The following is a 21,662-nucleotide window of genomic DNA, read 5'->3' as shown; positions in this document are numbered from 1 at the left end:
GCCCCATCTGGGCAAGCTGCTGCTTGCGCAGGCAGAGCCACAGGGCTGGACCAAGTTACACCATGGCAAGGCAGAGGATTTGGGGAGGGAACAAGTCTGCCATGCTGGCAGAGAGGCAGCAGCCCTTGTGAATTTGTGGCAAGGCTTCTAGCCCCACAGCCAGACATGGAGGAAGTATGGGGGCTGCATGGGTGCCAAAACACTGTAGTGACAGGAGCTGGTGCTAGAGCATAAGTTAAAGGAGGGGAATCATGGTTTTCCACTCTTCAGGACACACGCAGGTGCCCTGTTGCTGGCCTGGCTGACCCTACAGCCTGGTGTAGGAGCCAGCAGCCACACATGACCTAGGACATGCAGAGCAGGAAAAAAAAAATACAATTTATTTTATCAAATAGAAAATTTGCAGTGTCTAGCCCCATCCCCCCTGGGGATGTATCCACAGTGCTGGGCGGGCAGAGAGAAGTGGGGGGGTGCAGACTGGGTCCAGGGCAGAGCAAGCACAGGGGAGATAGGAGACACTTCCCCCCCAGGCAGGGCACCTCAGGACTTCTTTTCTTGGTGACTGGGCTGGAAGGGACAAAGCAGAGAGGAGACATTAGTGACTGTGAACCATGGCCACTGCCCTGGAGGTGGCTGTGCCCACACTTGGACACTGCTGCCTCCATGGCACTGCAGGGACTGGTCCCCCCCCTTACCTCCATGAGACCAGGGCAGGGTTTTGGGGCACTGGGGTGAGCATGTGCTTCTCCTTACAACCCCCCACACTGCAGAAGGCTGGGGAGCTTGCTGCAGGGGGTTGGCTGTGCCTACCTTGTCCTTGGGGGCCTTGGCAGCAGCAATGCGGGGTGAGTGGCGGGTGCTGCTGCCAGATTTCTTGGATGAGGTTTGCTGCCAACCCGCCCGGCGCAGCAGGCTGGTCCCCAGCCTCTTCGGCGTGTTGAGGATGCTAAACCCCAGCGACTGGCGCTTTCGAGCCTGTGGAAGAAGGTGCAGAACACAACAGGATGGTCATGACTTTTTTCCCCCTCCCCACTTTCCTTGCCAGAGCAGGCTGCTCCAGGCCCTGCTACTCACCTGCCCGCTGGGGCCCGGCTGCTCGCTGGGGCCCTGGGGTGGCTGATGCTTCTCAGCCTGTGGAAGAAGGTGCAGGACAGGATGGTCATGACTTTTTCCCCCCCCCACCTTTCCTTGCCAGAGCAGGCTGCTCCAGGCCCTGCTGCTCACCTGCCCGCTGGGGCCTGGCTGGTTGCTCGGGCCCTCAGAGCTGCACGGCTCACTGCCTTCCCTGTGGGGCTGGGGCAGGAGGAAGCAGCTGCTCCACTTCTTTGACTAGAATAAAGATGGGGGGAAAACACAAGCTGGAACCATCATCTGGTGAACAGGAGCCCTGGTCACCCTTCCTGGGAGCTGGTAGCAAGGAGGAGAGCTGTGGGGAGGGGACAGAGCCTGGGGGAAAGCAGAAGGCTCAGACCTGCCAGCTCTGCCCTGGGGGAGGCACCAGCTCAGAAGGTCCCACTGCTGGTGTGGCCCAACAACCCCCTCAACATCTGGAGAACATCTGTGGCTGTCCACCAGCCTTCATGGCCCCTCATCCCCAGCCCAGCTCCCAGGGAAGTTGTGTACCAGCTGGGACACTTGTGACAGGCTTAGCTCAGCTCACCCGGGGAGTTTCAGTCTCCTGGTAGGACTCATCCAGGAGGTGCTTCCTTTGCTGCCAGCTGCCAGCCAGGGTGCTGTGCCAAGTGGCCCTCTGAGAGGGCTGCATGCTGAATTGTCGCAGTGTCTCCTCTGGGTCACCAGTCTTCACCTGCTCATCAGTGATGGTCCCACTGAAGGTCTGGGGAGGAAATGCAGAGGTGTCGTCACCAATGCTCTCCATGCCCTTTCCTGTGGGCAGTTAAGCCCCAATGTGGCAGAGGAGCAGCCCACTTGCTGCCCCACCTTACCCTCTCCAGGGGGTAGCAGCTCTTCAGGTGGGGCGGGCAGGCCTGGTTACGCTGCTGCAGCTCTGCAATGCGCTGCCAGTCCAGCTGCTCTGGCTCATCCTGGCATGGGCCCAGGTAGATGTTGCTCCGGTCTAAACCCAAAAGCAGAGAAGGCTGAGGTGGGGATCCCAGGCAAAAAGTGGCCACCCCAAGCCAAGCCTGCCCAGCCAGCAGCCCAGCCAGCCCCCCTGCCCACACGCACCAAGGCTGGAGCTGTCCCCGCTCTGCAACTGCCTGGCAGAACTGCAAGTGACCGGCCGGTAGCCGGGGAGGCCCAACAGTGCTGGATTGCTGGGGGCCTCCTGTGCGGAGGAGGTTTCCTGCTTGATGAGGGCCTCCTGGGAGGGGATGCTGGTGAGAGACCCTGTGGAGGTGCCAGGAGCAGCATTTGGGGGCTGAGCTGCTGAGGTGGTACAGGAGATGTCAGCACTGTCCAGTTGCTCAGTCTTGGCCTGTTTCAAGGAGGGGGAAATCCAGACATCACAGAAGGGTTTGGGCTGGAAGGGACCTTCAAGACCAGCCAGTCCCACCCCCCGCCAGGGGCAGGGCCCCCTCCCCCCAGCCCAGGCTGCTCCCAGCCCCGTCCAGCCTGGCCTTGAGCCCTGCCAGGGATGGGGCACCCACAGCTGCTCTGGGCAGCCTGGGCCAGCGCCTCGCCGCCCTCACGGGGAAGGGTTTCTTCCTCACGTCCAACCTAAATCTCCCCTCTCTCAGCTTCAAGCCATTCCCCCCTGTCCCACCGCTCCCTGCCCTTGCCCAAAGCCCCTCCCCAGCTTTCCTGTCGGCCCCTCCAGGCACTGGGAGCTGCTCTAAGGTCTCCCCGGAGCCTTCTCCTCCCCAGGCTGCACAGCCCCAGCTCTCCCAGCCTGTCCCCACAGCAGAGGGGCTCCAGCCCTCTGACCAGCTCCGTGGCCTCCGACGGGCCCGCTCCAACAGGGCCGTGTCCTTCTGATGCTGAGGACCCCCGAGCTGGACGCAGCGCTGTGGGGGGTCTCAGCAGAGGGGCAGAGCCCCCTCCCTCGCCCTGCTGGCCACACAGCCCAGGGCACAGGTGGCTTTCTGGGCTGCGAGCACACACTGCAGGGACATGCTGAGTCTCTCATCCCCCAGCACCCCAAAGTCCTTGGCAGGGCTGCTCTCCATCCTTTCATCCCCCAGCCTGCACTGACATGAGGGCTTGCCCCCCCACCCCAACACCCAGGCACCAAAGCCCGTAGCCCATCCCAGAGCCGCCCTTGCCCGGGGCTGGAGCACCCCTGGGGTGCTGTGCCCTGCAGCTGCTTGGCTGCTGCCCCACGGGGTGAGAGGCAGAGGGGAGGAAGCGGATAAAAGGCTGCACCTCCTGGGACCCCCTGTCCTCTCGCACTGCCCACTCAGCTGCCACGCCACGGGTTCTGAAGGGCTGAGCGGTCCTCGGCACAAGGGCACATAGGGGGCACAAAGAGCCCCACAGCAGCTCAGGCTTCCTCGGGGTGGCCCAGTGATGGCTGCAGCCCCAGCCAACTGCAAGAGCATTGGAAGTAAGCTCCCCCAAGCCACCCCCTGTCTTTCCCTCCAGTCCCCAGTGAGCCCTGGGCTGCAGGGCACAGCAAACCATATCTCTTTCTGCAGGGGATCCCCGTCCTGCCCCACACCCAGGGGACCCACCGCTCACTTTCAAGGTCGGTGGGGTCTTGTCCCCGGAGTGAAGCGAGAGGTCACCCAGGGAGTGGGCACTGGTCCCCAGGTGGAGTTGCCTGTGGCTGTGGCGAGGAGCCAAGTGGAGGCTCTCCAGGGATTCTGCCTTGCGGGGCAGCTGCTTGGACGCCAGTGACTCTTCATTGCCTGGTGGCACCGAGGCCTCCAGCTGTGGGCAGCCAGCCTTCCTGCAGATGGGGCATGACAGCAGCATGGACAGGCTTACCAAGCCCTCAGGGAACAGCAAGAACTGGGGACACTGGGGTTTAGCAATGCTGGCAGCAGGACGACCTCTGCTGAGCTGCAGTGTGCTGGTACCTGGTGGCATTAAGTGCCTGTTCTCCACCACCACTGAGGTCAAGGCTGTCAGTGCTGAGATCAGCAGGGTTCTGGCAGAAAGTCTCCTGGCCCTTCAGCGTGTCTGTTGCCCCCTGGAACTTGCCAAGCTCCTGTAGCTGCTGATTGGCAAGCTCCACCTGGATGGGAAGGAGGAAGGGATGGATCCTCAGAGAGCCAGCAACAAAGGGGAGGAGGAGGAAGGGTGTGGAGTCCTGCTGTGCTGTGCCCACCTGAGCCTCCAGACTGCAGACCTGGCTGGTGAGGTTCTGGCAGCTCAGTTCTGACTCCTTGACCTGCAGGATGCTCTGCTCCAGCTCCTTGGCCAACCTCTCTGACTCCATCCGCAGCTCCACATTCTCTTTCTGCAGTTGCTCCATGGCCTTCAGCTTCTCTGCCAGATCCTGGTTCTGCTGCTTCACTGCATCATAGCACATTTTTGCTTTCTCCATCTAGGATGTCAAGGAGAGAAAACCCATCAAGCTTCCTCAGGGGGCATGGGGGCAGCAGGGCCATGCCAGCCCCTGCCATACCCGCTCTTTGTAGTGCTTGGCTGCCTGTTCCTTCTGGGTGAGCTGTGCCTGAAGCTCTGCCACCTTCTCCTGCTGGCGGGTGGCCTCTGCCTGCAGTTCCCCTTCTAGCACCTGTGGGCAGGGAAGAAATTGCCTTAGAGGCACCCACACCCCTGCCTCACCCAGCTGAAGCCCCTGGAGAGCCACCAACAGCTCCAGGGCTGGCCAAGAGCTCAGCCCTGCAGGATTTTGGTCCCCGTTTACCTTAACTCTCTGCTCCTGGGTTTGGACAGCCTTCTTGTGCTGGGTCAGCTTTTTATTCAGCTCCTCCACCTGAAAGAGTATGGGTCAGTTAGACCAGCTCCAGGCACAAGACTCCCACCTACAATCTTCCAGTGGAGGAGCATGTCCCTCCCCTCCAGCTCCGGGAGCAGGACACCGGAGGTTTCCTGCCCCGGGGGGCTGTTCAGCTGTACCTTCACGGAGCAAACTCCCAGTACTGCAGGTACCACACTTGAGGCAGGCAAACACAGCTGCTCCATGTTAGTCTTTGCAGGGAGGAGGCTTGCGCTACCCAAGCGTAAGGAGCAGCGGTGCACTGGAAGCAAAGCTGAGACCCCTTTAGGCCGAAGGGCGAGGGAAGCCAGTGCAGTTATGCAATAACCAGTTGCCAGAGCAGGCATCTCCACTGCCAGCTGTTTGTTATCAGGGTAAAAGCAGGAGGCTCATCCCAATGTGGGCATCCTCTGTGCCAAGCCTCAAGCCATGCAACTTGAGGGGAGCCTGTGCCAACTCAAGGGGAGGCATCCTAGCCCCAAGGGGATGCTTCTGTGGCTCATAAGTGGGGAGTGGCTGCTGGCAGCTTGTCCTGACAGACACGTGGGATGTGACACCATGGAAGAGCCAGGAGACCCTGCCAGGCCCCCAGACACAGCAGGAGCAGGCAGCTCATAAATCCTTCAGCAGTGGGTGTGCTCACTGCCTGGATGCCTGCAAGCTGCAGTCCCATGGGTCAGCTGTCGGTCTCAGCAAGGGGAGATGGCTGCCAGACCCTGGCTGCTGAGAGCTCCCGCCCAGCCAGGCTCTCCCTGCTCTGGGGGATGCTCAGGGAGCCCCCAACCCACCCCAGTCACAGCCACGAGGCCTCTGCAGGGTCCCTGGGCAGAGAAATGGGACTTTTCCAGCATTGTTTCCCCAAGTGCTAACCCATGCTCTGTCTGAGATCAATGCTGCTGTAAAGCAACCCACCTCTGGCCACATCTGGACCACCCTGTCTGGGAACACAGCCCCCTCCTCCCAGCAGCAGCCATTCCTGCCAACTGGGTGACAAGCTGAAATTCAGTTCAAGAGAGTGGGAAAACCCAGAAGGAACAGGGTGCCCCAGCTCCCCCCAAATCCCTTTCTCTCTGTGGACAAGGTACCACAGGACAAATGATCCTTTGTCAAGGAGCCCTGGATACTTTCGGCAGCCGGTCAGCGCTGGTGCACTGCCTGCCACATGCCCCATGGCCACACCAGAAGCATGAGAACAAGAAGCCATGCCAAGCCATGGGCACCCTCGTGAGTGGGCAGGAATGGCTTGAAGCTGAGAGGGGAGATTTAGGTTGGACGTGAGGAAGAAACCCTTCCCCGTGAGGGCGGCGAGGCGCTGGCCCAGGCTGCCCAGAGCAGCTGTGGGTGCCCCATCCCTGGCAGGGCTCAAGGCCAGGCTGGACAGGGCTGGGAGCAGCCTGGGCTGGGGGGAGGGGGCCTGGGTGGTTGTGAGGTTCCTTCCAACCCAAACCCTTCTGCGATTCAGGTGTGCGCAGAAGACCAAACATACCCATTTTCCTGGGGAGCTCCCCCAACCCCCAGCCCACCCAGTTGCAGGAGCCCCTACCTGAGCAGTCATCCTCCTCTTCTCCTGCAGAGCCACTGCCTGGCTGGTCTCATACTCCTTAGTCCTCATCTCGAACTTGCGCAATACCTCCTCAGCCTCCTGCTGACTGCTGGCTGCCAGCTCCTGCAGCCGCTTCATATTCTGCGTGTGCTGCTCCATGAACCGGCCCAGCTCCGCTTCAAGCCACTGCTGCCCACGGCTCCGGGTCTCCTCAGCCTGCTGCAGCCCTGCCAGCCGTGCCGCCTGCTCTGCTGCCTCTGCCTGCAGCTGCTGGTTGGCCCAGTCCTGCTCTGCTAACCGCTCCCACAGGGATGGCACTTCAGTCGCCTCCAGCCTGGCCTTTGCCAGCTCTGCTTGTAGAGCAGCCAGGGTTTTCGCCCTCTGCTCCAGCTCCTGGCAGTGCTGGCTCTCCAGGGAGGCACGCTCCGCCTGGGCACTGTTAAACTCCCGCTGCAGGGCAGCAAGTTGCTGCTCCTTCTGGAGGCACTTGTCCTGGCAGACCTGCACCTCCTGACGCAGCTTGTCCTCCCGCTCTCTCTGGAAATGTTGGTCTCTCTTCAGAGCCTTGATAGTCAACCGCTGCTTCTCCAGCTCCTCCTTCCAGCTCTCCTCTGACCAGCCTTTCTCCTGCCCTGCAGAAGAGAGGGATGCCAGCTCCTTCTCAGCAGCTGTGACAGCTGTTTCGCTCTGGGTCCGCTCCCTGCCCTTTTGTAGTTCCTTCTGCAGCTCCAATGCCTTCTCCTGCTGCTGGGCTGCTTCCCTCAAAGCCTCTGCTATTTCCGCCTTGGCTTCCACTCGCTCCAGGGTGGCCGTAGCCTCCTGCTGCTCCAGCTCCTCCACTTGCAAACTAAGCACATGGCTCTCCTTCAGCTTCCCCTGGTAAAGGTCTTGGCTCAAGCCAGCTTCCTGCTCCCTGTCATGAGTCTTCTCCTCCAAGCTTTTGAGGGACATCTCTTTTGAGCAGGTAGCCTTGATGTTGTCCCCCTCCACATCCCTGCTCTGGGTGGCCTCTGAGAATCCCTGCAGTTTGTCCCCTTTGGGCACCCGCTCCTTGGCCATCTCCAAAGAAAGCTCTCCTTTCAGCTCGCTGACAGTCTTCTGCAGGTCCCTCAGCTCTTCATCCTGTGAGATGTTTTTCTGGCGGAGCTCATCCAGCTCCCCATCCTTCTCCTTCATCAGCTCCCAGCATCGGGCCAGCTCCTTCTGGTGCACCCTCTGCTCGTTGAGGGAGTTTTGCAGCTGTTCCTCCAGCTCTGCCTTACAGGCTCGCTCAGCAGCACAGTCTGCCTTGGCCCGTTCCACCTCCTGACGCAAGCATTCAGCTTCCTCCTCCCGGCGTGCCATCTCCCGCAGTGACTCCTCCAGCCTGGTACTCAGCAGGGTCAACTCCCTAGACAGTTTCTTTGCCTCCGCTTCCCGCTCCTGCTGCCTGCTGGGCTCGCTGGCCTCCCATGCCTGCAGGTCCTGCACCAGCCTCTCCCTGGCCTGGTGGCTCTCAGAGAGGGAGCTCTGAAGGCTGGCAACAAGGCCACTCAGCTGCTGCTTCTCCTCCTCCAGCCGCAGGATGGTGGCCTGGAGCTCAGCCTCTTTAGTGACAAGGCTGGATACCTCCTGCTTCAGCTCTTCCAGCTGGCAGAGCAAAGAGGAGGGAGGGGAAAAAACACACACACACAGGTGTTAGTTGAGCTGCATCCTACACTCTCACTGGAGAACCATGCACTGCATCCCAATGGGAGCTGCCTGGCACCTGCCTGCCCTCCCAGCACCCCCAGTGCACCCCAACACACCCCACCTTCCCCTTAGCCTTGGGCCACTCTGCTCTCTCAAACCAGAAGTCTTTTCCCACCATGCAGAGCCACCCCCTCCACAACAGATCACTGCTATGGGAGGCTGGGGGTGCCAGCAGCTACCCAGGAGCAGTATTTCTAAATTCAGCACAAAAGGGGCTCCCCACAGTGTGCTCAGCCCCACAACCCCCATCCAACAGCAGAGAGCAGCTGGCTCTGCCCTGCATGGCTTTGCCGTGCATTCCTCCAGCACCTGCCACTCCCTCCAGCTAGTTTTGCATCCCAGGACTGCCTGCCCTCGCTGTGGGAGCCAGAGGCTCTCTCAAGACCCAGCCGTACCTTCAGTATGTCACCCATGACCTCTCCCTTCTCCTGGGTGCTGCAGTCCTCCAGCTTGGCCAGCTGGTCCTCCAGCACAGAAATCTTCCCCTGGAGAATCTCAATCTTCTCTTCCAAGTATTTCTGGTGACAGAGACATGGGATAGAGCACAGTGCAACACAAGGGAACCAAGCAAGGAGAGGCACAGTCACCCAGCTTTAAATTGACACCGAGTCTTGGCAAGATCAGGGTTTCTCTCCTCACGGGGAAGGCAGCAGCCTGTCGCATGGCAGGGAACCCTTCCCAGGAGTAGCAAGAGCAGGAGGCACTCACCACCCAGGCAGAACCCCCTCACCTTCTCCTGCAGGGAAGCACACAGCTCATTCTCCAGCTGTCCCTGCTTTACCCGCGACTGTGCCAGGGTCACGTTGTGCTCCTCCGAGAGCTCATTCAGGGCTTCCTGCAGCCGGGCCATGCGGCTGGCAATCTCCCGCAGCTACAAAGAGAAAAAAAACTTATCCCAGAGGAGGGTCAGAGAGCACCCACACTGCCCAGCTGCCCTCTTCTAAGCACTAAGCACTGCAGCATCCACAGGCATTCCAGGTCCTGGGTGCTCATGCCCTGGACCAGCACTGCATGCCAGCAGCTCTGCCTAGCCCCTCTTTTTCCCCACCATGGTTCCCCTTCAGATCAGGATCTGGAGCCCAGAGCAGACTCAGTCACTTGGTCAAGGTCACGAGGCCAGTGGCAGAGCTATAAGCAACCCAGCAGCCATCACTGCCATCAAATCCTTCCTCCTGCATCCCATCACAAATGACTAGGCTATGGGGACAGGGAGAGGACACAGCATCCTGCACCTTGAAGGAAAGGTCCCCGTTCTCCTCAGAGAGCTGGTCGATTTTCCGCTCCATCTGGCCTTTTTCAGTCTTCAAGTCCTGGCACTGCTTGAGGGTGTCGTGCAAGCGCACCGTGAGGCTGTGGGAGAGGAGCCAAAGTTAAAACAAGGGGTGTGAGCCCAAGGCAGGTGAGGACACCGCTGGGAACCAATGCTGCTGAACATTGCTGAAGTACAAAGGTATCTCTGTGCCATGGTGCAAAACTACCATAAATTCAGCTCTAGACTGGGTCACAATACGTCATCAAGTGGAGCAGAGACAAGCAATGTCTGTGCTTTGGAGGAGCCTGACTGCTCTGAACTGAGGGCAGAAGCCGCTGCAGGACTCCGGTCACCTCTCTGCAAAGTGAAATAAGTGAGGAAAGGACAAAACAAAAAGGCATGGCACCTACTGGCAGAGGCTAGGCATCCTTCCCAAGTAAACACATTGCTGCACAGGGACAGGGCAAAGACCAGGATGCAGTGTGACAGGCAACAGAATTCAAGCATGTGACACCACCCAGTTCAGATCCACACAAACTGGATCAAATTGGAAGGCCAGCAGCTGGGGAAGTGGCTCTAGTATCAGCCTTAGAGCCCTCAGTGACAGGCAAGTCCCATGCTAGCAGCACACTTTTCCCATAACAAGCATGCCTGTTCCCATGCAGGGTTTAGGGTAGGGAGTGGGGTGTTAGAACATGCTGTGTGGTTTGGGACTTGCCCCCTGCAATAAAAACAGGCTACAGGCTGCAACTGCCCTGACCACAAAGCACAGTGTGTTTGCTGGCCCAAACATACCCCAGGCTGCGCTGCTGGCAGTGTGGCCAGCAGGGCGAGGGAGGGGGCTCTGCCCCTCTGCTGAGACCCCCCACAGCGCTGCGTCCAGCTCGGGGGTCCTCAGCATCAGAAGGACACGGCCCTGTCGGAGCGGGCCCGTCGGAGGCCACGGAGCTGGTCAGAGGGCTGGAGCCCCTCTGCTGTGGGGACAGGCTGGGAGAGCTGGGGCTGTGCAGCCTGGGGAGGAGAAGGCTCCGGGGAGACCTTAGAGCAGCTCCCAGTGCCTGGAGGGGCCGACAGGAAAGCTGGGGAGGGGCTTTGGGCAAGGGCAGGGAGCGGTGGGACAGGGGGGAATGGCTTGAAGCTGAGAGAGGGGAGATTTAGGTTGGACGTGAGGAAGAAACCCTTCCCCGTGAGGGCGGCGAGGCGCTGGCCCAGGCTGCCCAGAGCAGCTGTGGGTGCCCCATCCCTGGCAGGGCTCAAGGCCAGGCTGGACGGGGCTGGGAGCAGCCTGGGCTGGGGGGAGGGGGCCCTGCCCCTGGCGGGGGGTGGGACTGGCTGGTCTTGAAGGTCCCTTCCAACCCAAACCCTTCTGTGATTCTGCAGCTGCCAAAGCCATCTCCTCTCCAGGGTGCAGCTGCAGAGGAGGCAGAGAACAAGAGGAAGGTTTGCCCTCACCCATTTACTGCACTGCTGGGGAAAGAGACAAACACAGACCCTGGGGACATGGGAGTGACAAGGACCTGCCTAGCAGGAGGGAGCAGACGTCCTGGATTACCTCTCATTCCTCTCCCTCAGCTCCTCCATTTCCTTTGGCTCCAGCTGGTCTGCAGTTTGCCTCTTGTTGAGCAGAACTAAGTGATCAATCCGCTGCTGCATCACGGTGATCTGAGCCTCTGCGGAAGGTGGCAAGAAAGGACCAGTTACCATCTTTTTATGTCACCTGAACCCCGCCAACAGCACAGCGGGGGATGCGTTTCCTTCTTCCAAGCTGGTGAGGAGCCGCTGCTTAGAAAACCTTTGCAGCAGGAGAGGGAAGAGCCAGGTTGCCAGCACTGGTGCTCAGCATGGGTGTTGCTTCAGTCATGGCTCTTGCTGCCCAGGATATATAAGGGAATAGGAGAGGGAAGAAGGATCCTGGAGGCTCCATGTTCATCTGGGGAAAACCCCAGGGTGGAGACAGCTTTAGATGCTGATGGCAAGACTCCTACACCTGCCAGCCTGCTCCAAATCATTTGGCAGGGGGACCAACAGCCATCTCAGAGTTGCAACAACAGCATCAGAGCTGTCTTGGCTCCCATCAGCAAGGCTTTCAGCATCATGGTTGGCTCCAGATTAACGGGGAAGGGTCCCCTTGGTCCACCACGGGGCCAGGCACAGCAAACCCCAACCTGCCCTGTCTGCTTTGGAAAGCAGAAAAGCCCCAAAGCCACAAGCTGTGCTCACTTGGGGTCTGGCAGGATGGACCATGCACAAGCACAGCTGTGGTGGGGTCAAAGCCATAATACAGTCAGAGAAACCAGGCGAGGTCTCAGCCCCAGAAACCCCTCCCCACACCCCACCATGGCTCACTAGCAACTGACCCTTCTCCATAATGAGCTTGAGATTCTCTGCCAGCTCCACCTCCAGCTCATCCCGGTTCTGTCTCTCAGAAGCCAGTTGCTTCTTCAGGCGTTGCAGCTGGAACTGAGGGGTCCGCATGACTCCCCCCACGGGCAAGAACGGTGTGCTGGGCAGCGGTCTGCTGAGAGGCACACCATTAACTTACGCAGGGCTGACCACAGGGCAATGTCTCTCCCCGCACAGTCAAACCCGCTCTGGTTCCCCCATCTCAGAGGGGGTCACAGTGATAACTTCAAACCCACCCCAAGACAGACAGGGGAGGACCACAAGCTGCTCTGGGAAGTCTCTGGGCCCATTAGGCTGAAATGAGCTGGGCTAAAAGGAGCCAATTACAGCCCGACCTCAACCTCACACCATACATCCCCATGTCAAGCCTGAGCAGTTTGGAAGAGGACAACACCATGGCAGAAAAGGGTCTGTCAAGTCAGTGTGCAGCCCAGCTGCATCTCCAGGTCCCAGAAGGTGTCATTTGTTCCTCCCTCCCCTTGCTCCCCCTCTGCCAGCCAAAAGGCTGAGGACGTACGAATCTGAGGAGGACACATTCTTCAGCTCCAGAAAACGCAGTTCTTTCTTGTGTGGGAAGGAGGACAGCAGGGAGTGCTCCTCGGAGCTGCTGCTGGATGCAGACAACGGTGCTGCAAAGCACAAGCGAAAAGCAGGCTGTGATCTTCACATTAATACCAGAAGGGAGGGTTTAGCAGCTGAAATCCCAGGTGCGCAGGAAAAAACAAATTCCAGGCCAGGGAGCCATAAACCTGCCTTACAACCCTGACCCGGCACTCCACTCCCACCACAAAGCTGCACACATCCCACCTGCCTCACTCCTCCAGCAAAAGCAGCATGTGCCACAAAGGCTGGGATGCTGCCAAGTGGGAAGAGCCTGGCAGGCATAAGGCAGCCCTGCTCTTACAGAAGAGCTTACAGGGGACAGCACTCAGTCCTGGGCTGAGGGGATCTGGATGGTGTTGCTGCTTTTATGACTTGGCAGCTACAGCAGCACAAACAGGGGAAAAACCACAATGTTTTTATGCTCTAGAAAAGTGTCATCCATGCCGGTTTGGTGCTTTTGGCACAGGAGCCATACAGGAAGATACAAGCAGCGCTCAGCACTCAGTGTGCCACAGCACTGCCCTCGGCAAGGTTATGGACTGTCTGTCCCACTCAGAGTTGGCATTTGGACATCACCACAGCAAACACATTAACCTCTCCATCTTATCAGGCTGTTGCACTGGTGCCAGCCAGGAGAAAAACATGCCCAGTGCCTGTTATGCCTGCACAAGGCTTGGCCTGTAACTCCAGGCTGGTGCCACAGGACAGGCAGCCAGGACCTGGTGCTCACCTTTCCTCTGCAGAAAGATCTCCAGGTTCTCATCCAGGCTTTCCTCACTATCCAGCACAAATTTGAGGATTGATGCCAGCTCAACCTGTGTCAGAGGAGCCACAGGGTCAGCAGCTGTGCTGCAGCAGCTGTGGTTCGTGGGCAGAGTGGGGCCAGCCAGGCAGCAACCACAGCAGCCTTGGGGCAACAGGCAGCTCCCTGCCTGCCTGTGCCTGCACTGGCATGTGCCCACGCTTGCAGTTAGAGCATTTGATTGCCCAGATGCCCTGGCCAGCACTGCAGCACCCATCCCACACCATCTTTCAAGGGAACCCAGAACAGGAGGGCAGGTCTCAGAGGGCCCCCCAAAAGGCATCTCTGCTTCCCCCCACACCCCTGGTCCACAGCAGGAATACAGAAGGGATTACCTGGGTCTCATAGTCAAACTCTTCCCACTCCTCAGGGCTCTTGCAGCTCATGGAGGTGTAATACAGGAGCAGCACAGTCACCTGAAACGAGGCAGGTAAGCATCACCAACCCCAAGTCAGTCATCAGTGCCAGCTAGGAATAAAGCGTGCCCTGCAGTTACCTTGGCCAACGCCAGCTCCTCTCCCTCCAGGAGTTTATGTGACAAGACCAGGTTCTCCGCGGCCTGTTTGTGCTTGCAGTACTCTGCAATGTGAAGCGGGATTCCCAGTCACACAGGAGCCCCTACCACTAAGCATGCTGCCTGCCAGCCCGTGGCACATGTCCACCCCCTGAAGTGATGTGTTTGGGCTGGGGGACACCAGGATGCATCCCCAGGTAGAAGGGGTGCAGGGTGGGCTGGGCTCCAGAGCCAAGCCCCCAGTGCTCAGCCTCTGCCATTAAGTCTGATGGGCTTTTTTCCCCTCCCTGGCAACTTCCCCCTCAGTCCCAGCCTCCCCACCTCACCCTCAGCATCTCTTCGTGCTTTTGGCTCCTCCACCACCAGCAGAGTCACATCTATGGAGGGTGGGATACAATGTCTCCCCTTCCAGGAAAGGGCAAGCAAAAGTGCAAGACTACCCTTCTAGGATTCCTGCTCAGTTTTATGTTTTCCCGTGGAATGCGAGCAGCTTGAAGCCAGGCACCGGGCTAGGAATACCACCCCAAAGCAGCATCACCAGAGTAGCCACTGGCACCCTGTCCTTTGCATCAAGCCTGCGCTCTAGCAAGGCTTTCCGTTGGGAAGCTTTCCTCACACACGCTGCCGCAGGGCCAGGGCAGCCCTGCCTGCACATCACGAAGCTGCCAATGCAGCAGAGAGTCACTTTGGGAAGGGGGAAGCCTGCAGACACAAGATCAGACCGAGCAGGGGCAGCCACTTCCCCCAGGGACAGCTCTTACTCTCCAGGAAGCCACAGATGAAGGAGATCCTCTCTGGCAGTGGCCGCTCCAGCACAGACTCCCCCTCCTTGCTCCTGTGGCTAGAAGAGTGTACAGGTTGCATTAATGCTTTGCCGAGGAATTAAACAAATGGTGCTCCTTTCCCCCCACTCCCCCAGCAGAGCTTGCTGAGCAAGAGGCATGATGCTGGCCTGCCCTATGCCCCCATGCCAGGGTGGGTGGTGAAGCAAAAGCCAACCACACCATGCCCAGGAGCAGACGCTCCTGGCAGCCCTGGCAAACATGGCTGTGTTTGGTGAACGGCCTGAGACAGGCAGCCAGCCCCCCTGGCGCATGTGTCCAAGCACTGCTGGCCTCCACCGCTTCCTCCTCTGCCTGCCAGCCTCAGCATCGGGAGCTGGCAGCATCCCCACCAGGCAGGGAGGCACCACAGGGGACGGGAGGTCATGCATGGAGCCAGTTGTTTTACTTGCTATCGCAAAGTGTCACCTTTCGTGGGAAACAGCATTTTGGAGACACGCAAACCCCTCTCCCTTCCAGGTCACTGCTCTGGACCCCACACTGGAGAGGGGGGGGCTTGTAGCTGCCTCTTGCAGCTCTTATTTGAGCTTACACTCTTCCTAAACAGCCACCAGCTCAGAAACCATGTGCCTATAACCTGTGCCAGCTGTGCTCAACCAGCACCACTTTGGTACTTACAGTTACTCCCTGAATACTGAAAGCAGGGACCTGGCCCAGGGAAGGGGCTGGCACAAGGATTTTTCATCCTCATGGATTTCCCACAGCCCATCCCCTGGAGCTGTGGGGAGCTCCGCAGCTCAGCCAGCTGCCACAGTGTCTGCCCCACTTATCAAGCTGTAGTCAGGCCTCTTTAGTGAGCACACACCGCTGGTGATCTCACTAACCTGAGCTAGAGCGCAGGCCCAGGAGATCAACCAGGTCTCACTAAATATACCCCCAGTGCAGACAGCTCCTTCCACCCCACCCACCACAAGCAGACCCCCACTCCCAGCAGGCTCTCCTTACACCACTCAGGAGGCAATTAGAGTAGACAGGCTCCCACAGAGCCTCCCACCAGAAGGGTTTGAAAGCAATGCCACACTCGGCAGCCTCAGACCCTCCCAGTTTGCCTCACCAGCTCATTAACAACACACAGTTGGAGCAAAGCATGCTCAGTCCTATTACACACTCAGTCCTCTGATGCCCATTGTGGCTTGCAGGTTTCAATTGCCCTGGCTCACAGGCAACAGACACAGCTCCTGACGGAAGCATTTATCCCACCACAGGTCCCAGGACAGAGCAAGCAGGCTCTGTCATGCCTGTATCATACTCAGAAGCAGTACATTATCTACACAGGGAGGCTGCCAAGCAGGGCAGCCCAAAAGGCTTATCATCCCATGCATGGTGGGTTTATGCACGAAGGAGCCACAGTGTGAAGGCACAAGCCCTGTGTTTCATTGCAGCGGGCTTCAGAACACGCCTGGCAGAAAGTGCTGCTTATGCGGGTGCTGTGCTTTGCTGGAACTTCACAGAGGAGCTGGAGATCCAGCATCAGGTCTGCCAGAGGAGGAAGATCCCAGGACTCCCACTCCCACCCTGCCAGACAGGGACCACACTTGCAGCCAGAGGCTCTTGGAGGCCAAGGCCATGGCTCTGGGATGCAGCCCCAAGCATGCTCACTGCCACCTTTCAGACAAGCCAGGCAGCTTAAAGAGTGCTCCCCAGCTCCCCATACTCACATTTTGTTGATGATTCTGATGAAGACACTGCAGTCCTGGAGCTGTGACAGATCATCAAGGTGATGAGTACAGGCTTTTGTGCTGTTCAGCTAGAAAGAGGTGAAGACAGTCAGAAGACAACACCACACCGCACTATGCTACCTCACACCCCTGGCAGGAGACAACAAGATTGGTCTGCATGTGACAGCAAAGCCAGCCCTCCCAACCATCCCTGCCTGGCCTAGGCAAAAGCTGAACACAATCCCCACAGCCAGACAGGCTGGCACAGGTCTCATATCACGCTGCAATGTTTTGCTCTGGCAAAGCACTGATTTGCAAGGCAGACCCAACAGCCCCTTCATGGTCCAGCTGCTGCTTACATCCCAAGCCTGCTGCCTGCTCCAGCTCAGCTCCAACTCCCAGGCAGTTTCCACAGCCAGACCAAGCTGTTCTGGCATTGCTAGTTACTCAACAAGAACAGTGAGCAAGGCTTCTCCTGCAGACACCCACCTGGCCAGGAACAGCAAGGACTCAGCTGCCCCAAGACCTGCCCCAGCCACAATCCCTCCCTTGACCAGCCCAGACATTGTGCCCCCAAGGAGCTGCCGGTGCCGGCGGCAGCTGGCACCCACCCAGGCACCATGTCCCATGTCCCTATGGGGCAAGCTATGGTGGAGGAGAGGGAGGCTTTACCCAAGCAAGGAGAGCCGCGGCTCTCGCTTCGTGAAGAGGCATCTTCGCAAGGCTGCCAGGTCACTGCCCAGACCTAGGGATGTCAACAAAGGGGGGAGGGGGATGGTGTGAGGCAATTAAGGCCAAACATAGTAATTACATTAATACATAGCTTGCACACAGCACCGGGCACTCCCTCTGTGCCTGGCTGGCTGTGGGTTGCACGGAGGCAAGCAGCCGGCACCCTCCTGCTTTTCAGCAGTCACCGAGCAGGAAGCAGCACTGCCGAGCAGCAGCCAGGTCCTTGTCCCACAGCCCCCCGGGATTTACCCCTGGAGGTCGGGATCCCAATGAGCAAGGCTCAAGGAAAACCATTGCTCAGGCTCCTCATCACTGGCACCTCCTGCCACGGCTCCTTCCCCCCCTCCCCCCCCAAACTTTGCTGGGTTCTTTTAAGAGACATTTAAAAGCACTGTAGGGATGCCGTACCAACAGCCACAGTGGTCCTGTGGAATGGGCAAGAGCAGGGAAAGAAATAAAATAAAATCCCCCAGTGCTGTGCAAAGAGGCAGCCTGCCCCAGCAGGACGAGGCAGCCACGAGTTGTGGTGTGGCCCCTGGGGAGCAGAGGGGGACCAGGGATCAGTGGCAAACAAGCACCCAAACTAGGCAAGATAACCAGCTCCAGCCAGGAGCGCAGTGGGAGCCACAGAGAGCACGGCCTGCCAGGCCTCGGCAGGCAGAGGGATCTCCCGCAGACCTCACAGCAGAAGGAAGTTTAGAAAAAGAAAGAGGAGGGAACCCAGGCTGCTGGGGGCCTGGAGCTGGCCCTGCCCACCCAGGAAGGGGCTGAGCTCCCACCGCGGTACTGCCCAAAGCTGCTCTGCTGTCCTCCCAGCTGCGTGGCCACTGGCCCCCAAAATGCCAGCAGGGTGGGAACCAGGGCTCCCTCGTCCCCCACCACCCGGCTGCTGGGACCCCTCAGGGGGCAGGCTGGCTGCCCACTCTGCCCCCGGCCAGGACACAGCCACAGGGGCTGGAAGGAGCCTGCAAAGGTCACCAGGCCCAAAATAAGCCCGGTGAGGCAGCAGCCAAGCCATCTGAGCACTGCCAGCTCCCCTTCCCACTGACACCAGTGCTAAGGAGAGCCACCTGCCAGGGGTGGGGGGAGCCCCCAGGCACTGCTGCACTGAATGGGGGTGGGGATGAGCCCTCCCACTGTTCCCAGGATGGGGGATCGCTGCCAGGCACTCTCTGGCCACCTCCACCTCCATGCTGGCCATCCCCAGTGTCACCGAGGTAGTCCTCCCGGCAAGGGAGCTGGTGGGAACAGACCTGAACAGCGGCAGAGGCCAAGCAGGGCCCCCACCAAAAATCACCCAGATGGGGAGGGTGCTCCTCAGCTCCTTGCCCCGTGCTGCACCCTGACGGGCCAGGAGCCTGCCTGGGATCCACAGCTTTTCCCGGGAACACCCAGCACATTACAGCCACAACGGCTCTGGGGGACACGGAGCTCCCACTGCCTCTGTCAGCTCGGCTGGGGAGCGCAGGATCCTCGGCAGGACAGGTCCTCCCTGCAATCTGGCTGAAAACCAGTTCCTCTCCCCCGCAGCCGTGGCACACGGCCCCTCGGCACGCAGCGCCCCTTCGGCCCCACAGCCAGGGGGGCAGCACGCCCGGGCCGGGGCCTCTCCCCCAAAGCCCTCCCGAACCTCCCTGGCGAAACGCGCGCCCTGAACGCCAGCTCCCGCCAGGGACGGCCGCATCCTGCCGAGCGCTCCGGGCAGCGCCGCGCTGGGCGCTACCCGCGCCAGTCTGCGGGAGCGCCGGCGCCCAGCGAGAGGCCCGCTCCTGCCCTCGCCACAGCCCGGCCCGTCGCTGCCGACACCAGCCGCCCCGAGCGCTCGGCCAGCGCCACCACCGCGGCCCGTGCCGCCGGCGCTGCCCGGATCCAGGCCGCAGCAGAGGGGCAGCGGCGGGGAGCCCGCTGCACCCGCACCGAGCGCGGCAGCTGCTGCGGGCGCTTCCCAGCCCCGGCCCTGCGGAAGGGGCCGCGGGGGACGGGAGCCGGGAACGAGCCGCGGCGGCCCTGGCGGCATCGTCCTTCGCCGCCCCCCGCCAGCGCCCGCTCGGTCCCGAACACGGCGCTGCGCAGCCCCGCGGCTCCCGCCGGAGGGACGCGCCCGCGCCCCGATGCGAGTCGGGGAGTCACAGCGCAGGGGTCACGGCGCACCGGGGCGGGAGCCGCACGCTGCGGCTCCGCACCGGGAGACGGTGAGCCTCTGCCCCGCCGCAAGCAAACGAGGGAGCGGGATAAAGTCTTCGTCGGCGCCTTACCGGGGGCGTGCCGGGTTGAATCCATGAGCGCTGGCAGCCGGCGGCCACGCACAGAAGTTGTTGTGCTTCTCCTCGGCGGGGCTGGCAGGCGGCGGCTGCCCTCCCTGGCCCTGTGTCACCCACGTCACCGCGCCCCGGCCGCGCTCCTTAAAGGCGCACAGCGCGGAACGCCGCCCGGCAGCCGCGGGGAAAGGGCCGCGGCGCTTCAGCCGCGCTCGCTGCCCGCGCCCCGGCTGACGGAAGGCTGGCGGGGCTGGCACAGCCCTGCCCTTGGCCCCAGCGCAGCGGCAGCACCGGCCGCTCGGCAGGGAAGGGTGCTGGGGGCCCCGCTGCCAACGTTCCCCCCCGGCTCCTGCTAACCTGGCTGCAGCCACAGCACGGCTGATTCCCAAGAAACTCCCCCCCGCCTCCAAGCGGCTGCGGATTCACCCCCGGAGCAGCGCCGCAACCCGCCGCCGGCGGATGCCACAGTCAGCAGCCGGCCCGGGGCGCTGCGGGACCCCTGCCTTCGGTCCAGAGCGGCAGCTGCCACAGCCCTGCCTGCACCCAGCGACCCAGCTGCCGCTCAGCGCTGGCAGGGAGCGGCCGAGGGAGGGACACCTGGCCCTCGCCGGGGGCCCTCGGGAGCCACCCCTGGAGCGTCTGGGAAGCCCGAGGCTGGTTGAGGCCACAGGATGGCGCTGCCCCAAGCACGCCGGCGAGGGGCCCGTACCCTGCAGGTAGCGGAGAAAGTTCTTCTAAACCGGCTCCAGGGGCAGCAGGAGCAGCCCCGGGGGGCCACGGCCATCACACACCGCTGGATAAAGCAGAGGGTGTGCGTGTGTGCGCAAACAGCCGGGAACTGAAGGAAGACCCCCAGGGGCCACAGTACCCCAGCTGGGTCCCCCGCCTCCCGGGAAAAGGGACCCCGCTGAGCTCGGCCGGAGACGGAGGATCGGCCGCGGGCGGGCGAGACGTGAGAACGCGGCGCGGCAGGACCCCGGCTCGGAGCCGCCGCAGGGCTCTGGCCACGCGGACCGAGCGGGACTCGCCCCGAAGCTTTTCTTACCGGCTGGGGAGGTGAAGCCGCGGTCAGCCGGGGACGGCGCGGGGAAGGGGCCGCGGCAGCCGGGCACACGGCTGCGGGCAGGCTGTAGGCTCAGGTCTTCCTCCGGCAAAGCGCCCACATGGCTCGCAGCCGTGCTCGGTGCGGGGCTGGCACACGGCAGCGACGGCCAGGGGGCCCTCCACGGAGCCCCAGCGGCAGAGCGGCCAAGACCCCGCCGACGCCGGAACAAGACGGGAACAGCCGCCCGGCGAGCCGCGGACTGAGCCCCAGCTGCCGCCGCTGCGGTTGAAATACCAGGGCCCGCCCCCGCCGCCTCACCATTGGCTGCTGCCGGGGCGGAGCGCGCGGCGGGTGCGAGAGTGACGGGGGGGACTACAAATCCCAGCGGCCGCTGTGCGCGGCCCGAGTCTCGCCTTAGCCGCTTGGAACGCCGGGAGAACGTTGCATGGCAACGGCGCGGGGGGGGGGGGGGCGCTCCCGCGGCGGGTTCGGGGACACCCGCGGGGCCCCCTGCAGCAGGACCGGGGCCGGCGTGAAGCCGCGGGAAGGGGAGCCCCAGTGAGGGTACGGGGACACGAGGGGGGGGCTCCAGGCCGATACGGGACCGGGCGTGAGGCGGAGGGGCTAAACTTCAAATCCAGTCTTAGCTTTTCTCCGTGACCGACTTTACCGTTTCGCATAAAGTGGGCAGCTGCTGCCAGGGCTCGGGCACGCGCGCAGGGAGCAGCGTTTCCTGATGGTCAGAGGGACCCTCCGGTGTTCCAGGGTCTGCCCATGGCCTCTGGGCCGGGCACGGGGCGGGCACTGATGCGAGGTCCCTGTCAGGTGTCCCTGCGAGGGCTTACCGTGAGGGGTCCCTGTGAGGGTCCCTGTGAGGAGATCCTGTGAGGGGATCCTGTGAGGGCATCCTGCAAGGTGTCCCTGTGAGGTGTCCCTGTCAGGGGTCCCTGTGAGGGGATCCTGCGAGGTGTTGCTGTGAGAGGATCCTGTGAGGGCATCCTGCAAGGTGTCCCTGTGAGGGGTCCCTGCGAGGGGATCCTGTGAGGGGTCCCTGCGAGGGGATCCTGTGAGGGGTCCCTGCGAGGGCTTACTGTGAGGTGTCCCTCTGAGGGGTCTCTTTGAGGGGTCCCTGCGAGGGGATCCTGTGAGGGCATCCTGCAAGGTGTCGCTGTGAGGGGATCCTGTGAGGTGTCCCTGTGAGGGGTCCCTGCGAGGGGATCCTGTGAGGGGTCCCTGTGAGGTGTTGCTGTGAGGGGATCCTGCAAGGTGTCCCTGCAAGGGGATCCTGTGAGTGGTCCCTTCGAGGGCTTACTGTGAGGGGTCCCTGTGAGGGTCCCTCTGAGGAGATCCTGCGAGGGGATCCTGCGAGGGGATCCTGCGAGGGGTCCCTGCGAGGCGGAGGGGCCGGGGCTCCCGTCGGGGTCAGGGACACC

General features: G+C 61.2%; 1 protein-coding gene across 8 annotated transcripts; it reads right to left on the bottom strand.

Annotated features, from left to right (window-relative positions):
* Nucleotides 1-358: 358 nt before the first annotated feature.
* NUMA1 (nuclear mitotic apparatus protein 1) lies at nucleotides 359-21,164 on the bottom strand. 8 transcript variants are annotated; one of them, XM_080375750.1, is made up of 25 exons: nucleotides 19,182-20,218; nucleotides 16,867-16,939; nucleotides 16,195-16,283; nucleotides 14,456-14,535; nucleotides 13,677-13,759; nucleotides 13,516-13,596; nucleotides 13,109-13,193; nucleotides 12,293-12,404; nucleotides 11,730-11,890; nucleotides 10,925-11,042; nucleotides 9,353-9,470; nucleotides 8,851-8,991; nucleotides 8,516-8,638; nucleotides 6,390-8,018; nucleotides 4,775-4,843; nucleotides 4,532-4,642; nucleotides 3,981-4,450; nucleotides 3,640-3,850; nucleotides 2,188-2,437; nucleotides 1,947-2,077; nucleotides 1,661-1,837; nucleotides 1,225-1,329; nucleotides 1,075-1,131; nucleotides 811-975; nucleotides 359-567 (listed from the first exon to the last, which is right to left on the bottom strand). In XM_080375750.1, the coding sequence occupies exons 2-25, from the start codon at nucleotides 16,906-16,908 to the stop codon at nucleotides 541-543; spliced, it is 4,635 nt and encodes a 1,544-aa protein (XP_080231876.1). In that variant the 5' UTR covers nucleotides 16,909-16,939; nucleotides 19,182-20,218; the 3' UTR covers nucleotides 359-540. The 8 variants fall into 8 exon arrangements, with proteins under 8 accessions (XP_080231876.1, XP_080231875.1, XP_080231872.1 ...); XM_080375749.1 differs by having other exon boundaries at nucleotides 359-975; nucleotides 3,981-4,138; nucleotides 4,232-4,450; XM_080375746.1 differs by lacking the exon at nucleotides 19,182-20,218 and adding an exon at nucleotides 20,230-21,164 and having other exon boundaries at nucleotides 359-975.
* Between the last annotated feature and the right edge of the window lie 498 nt (nucleotides 21,165-21,662).

The sequence above is a fragment of the Falco punctatus genome, assembly GCF_963210335.1.
Source record: "Falco punctatus genome assembly, chromosome: 2".
NCBI lineage: Eukaryota > Metazoa > Chordata > Aves > Falconiformes > Falconidae > Falco > Falco punctatus.
The sequence above is the reverse complement of the archived record's forward strand: the minus strand, read 5'-3'. Positions and strand labels throughout refer to the sequence as shown.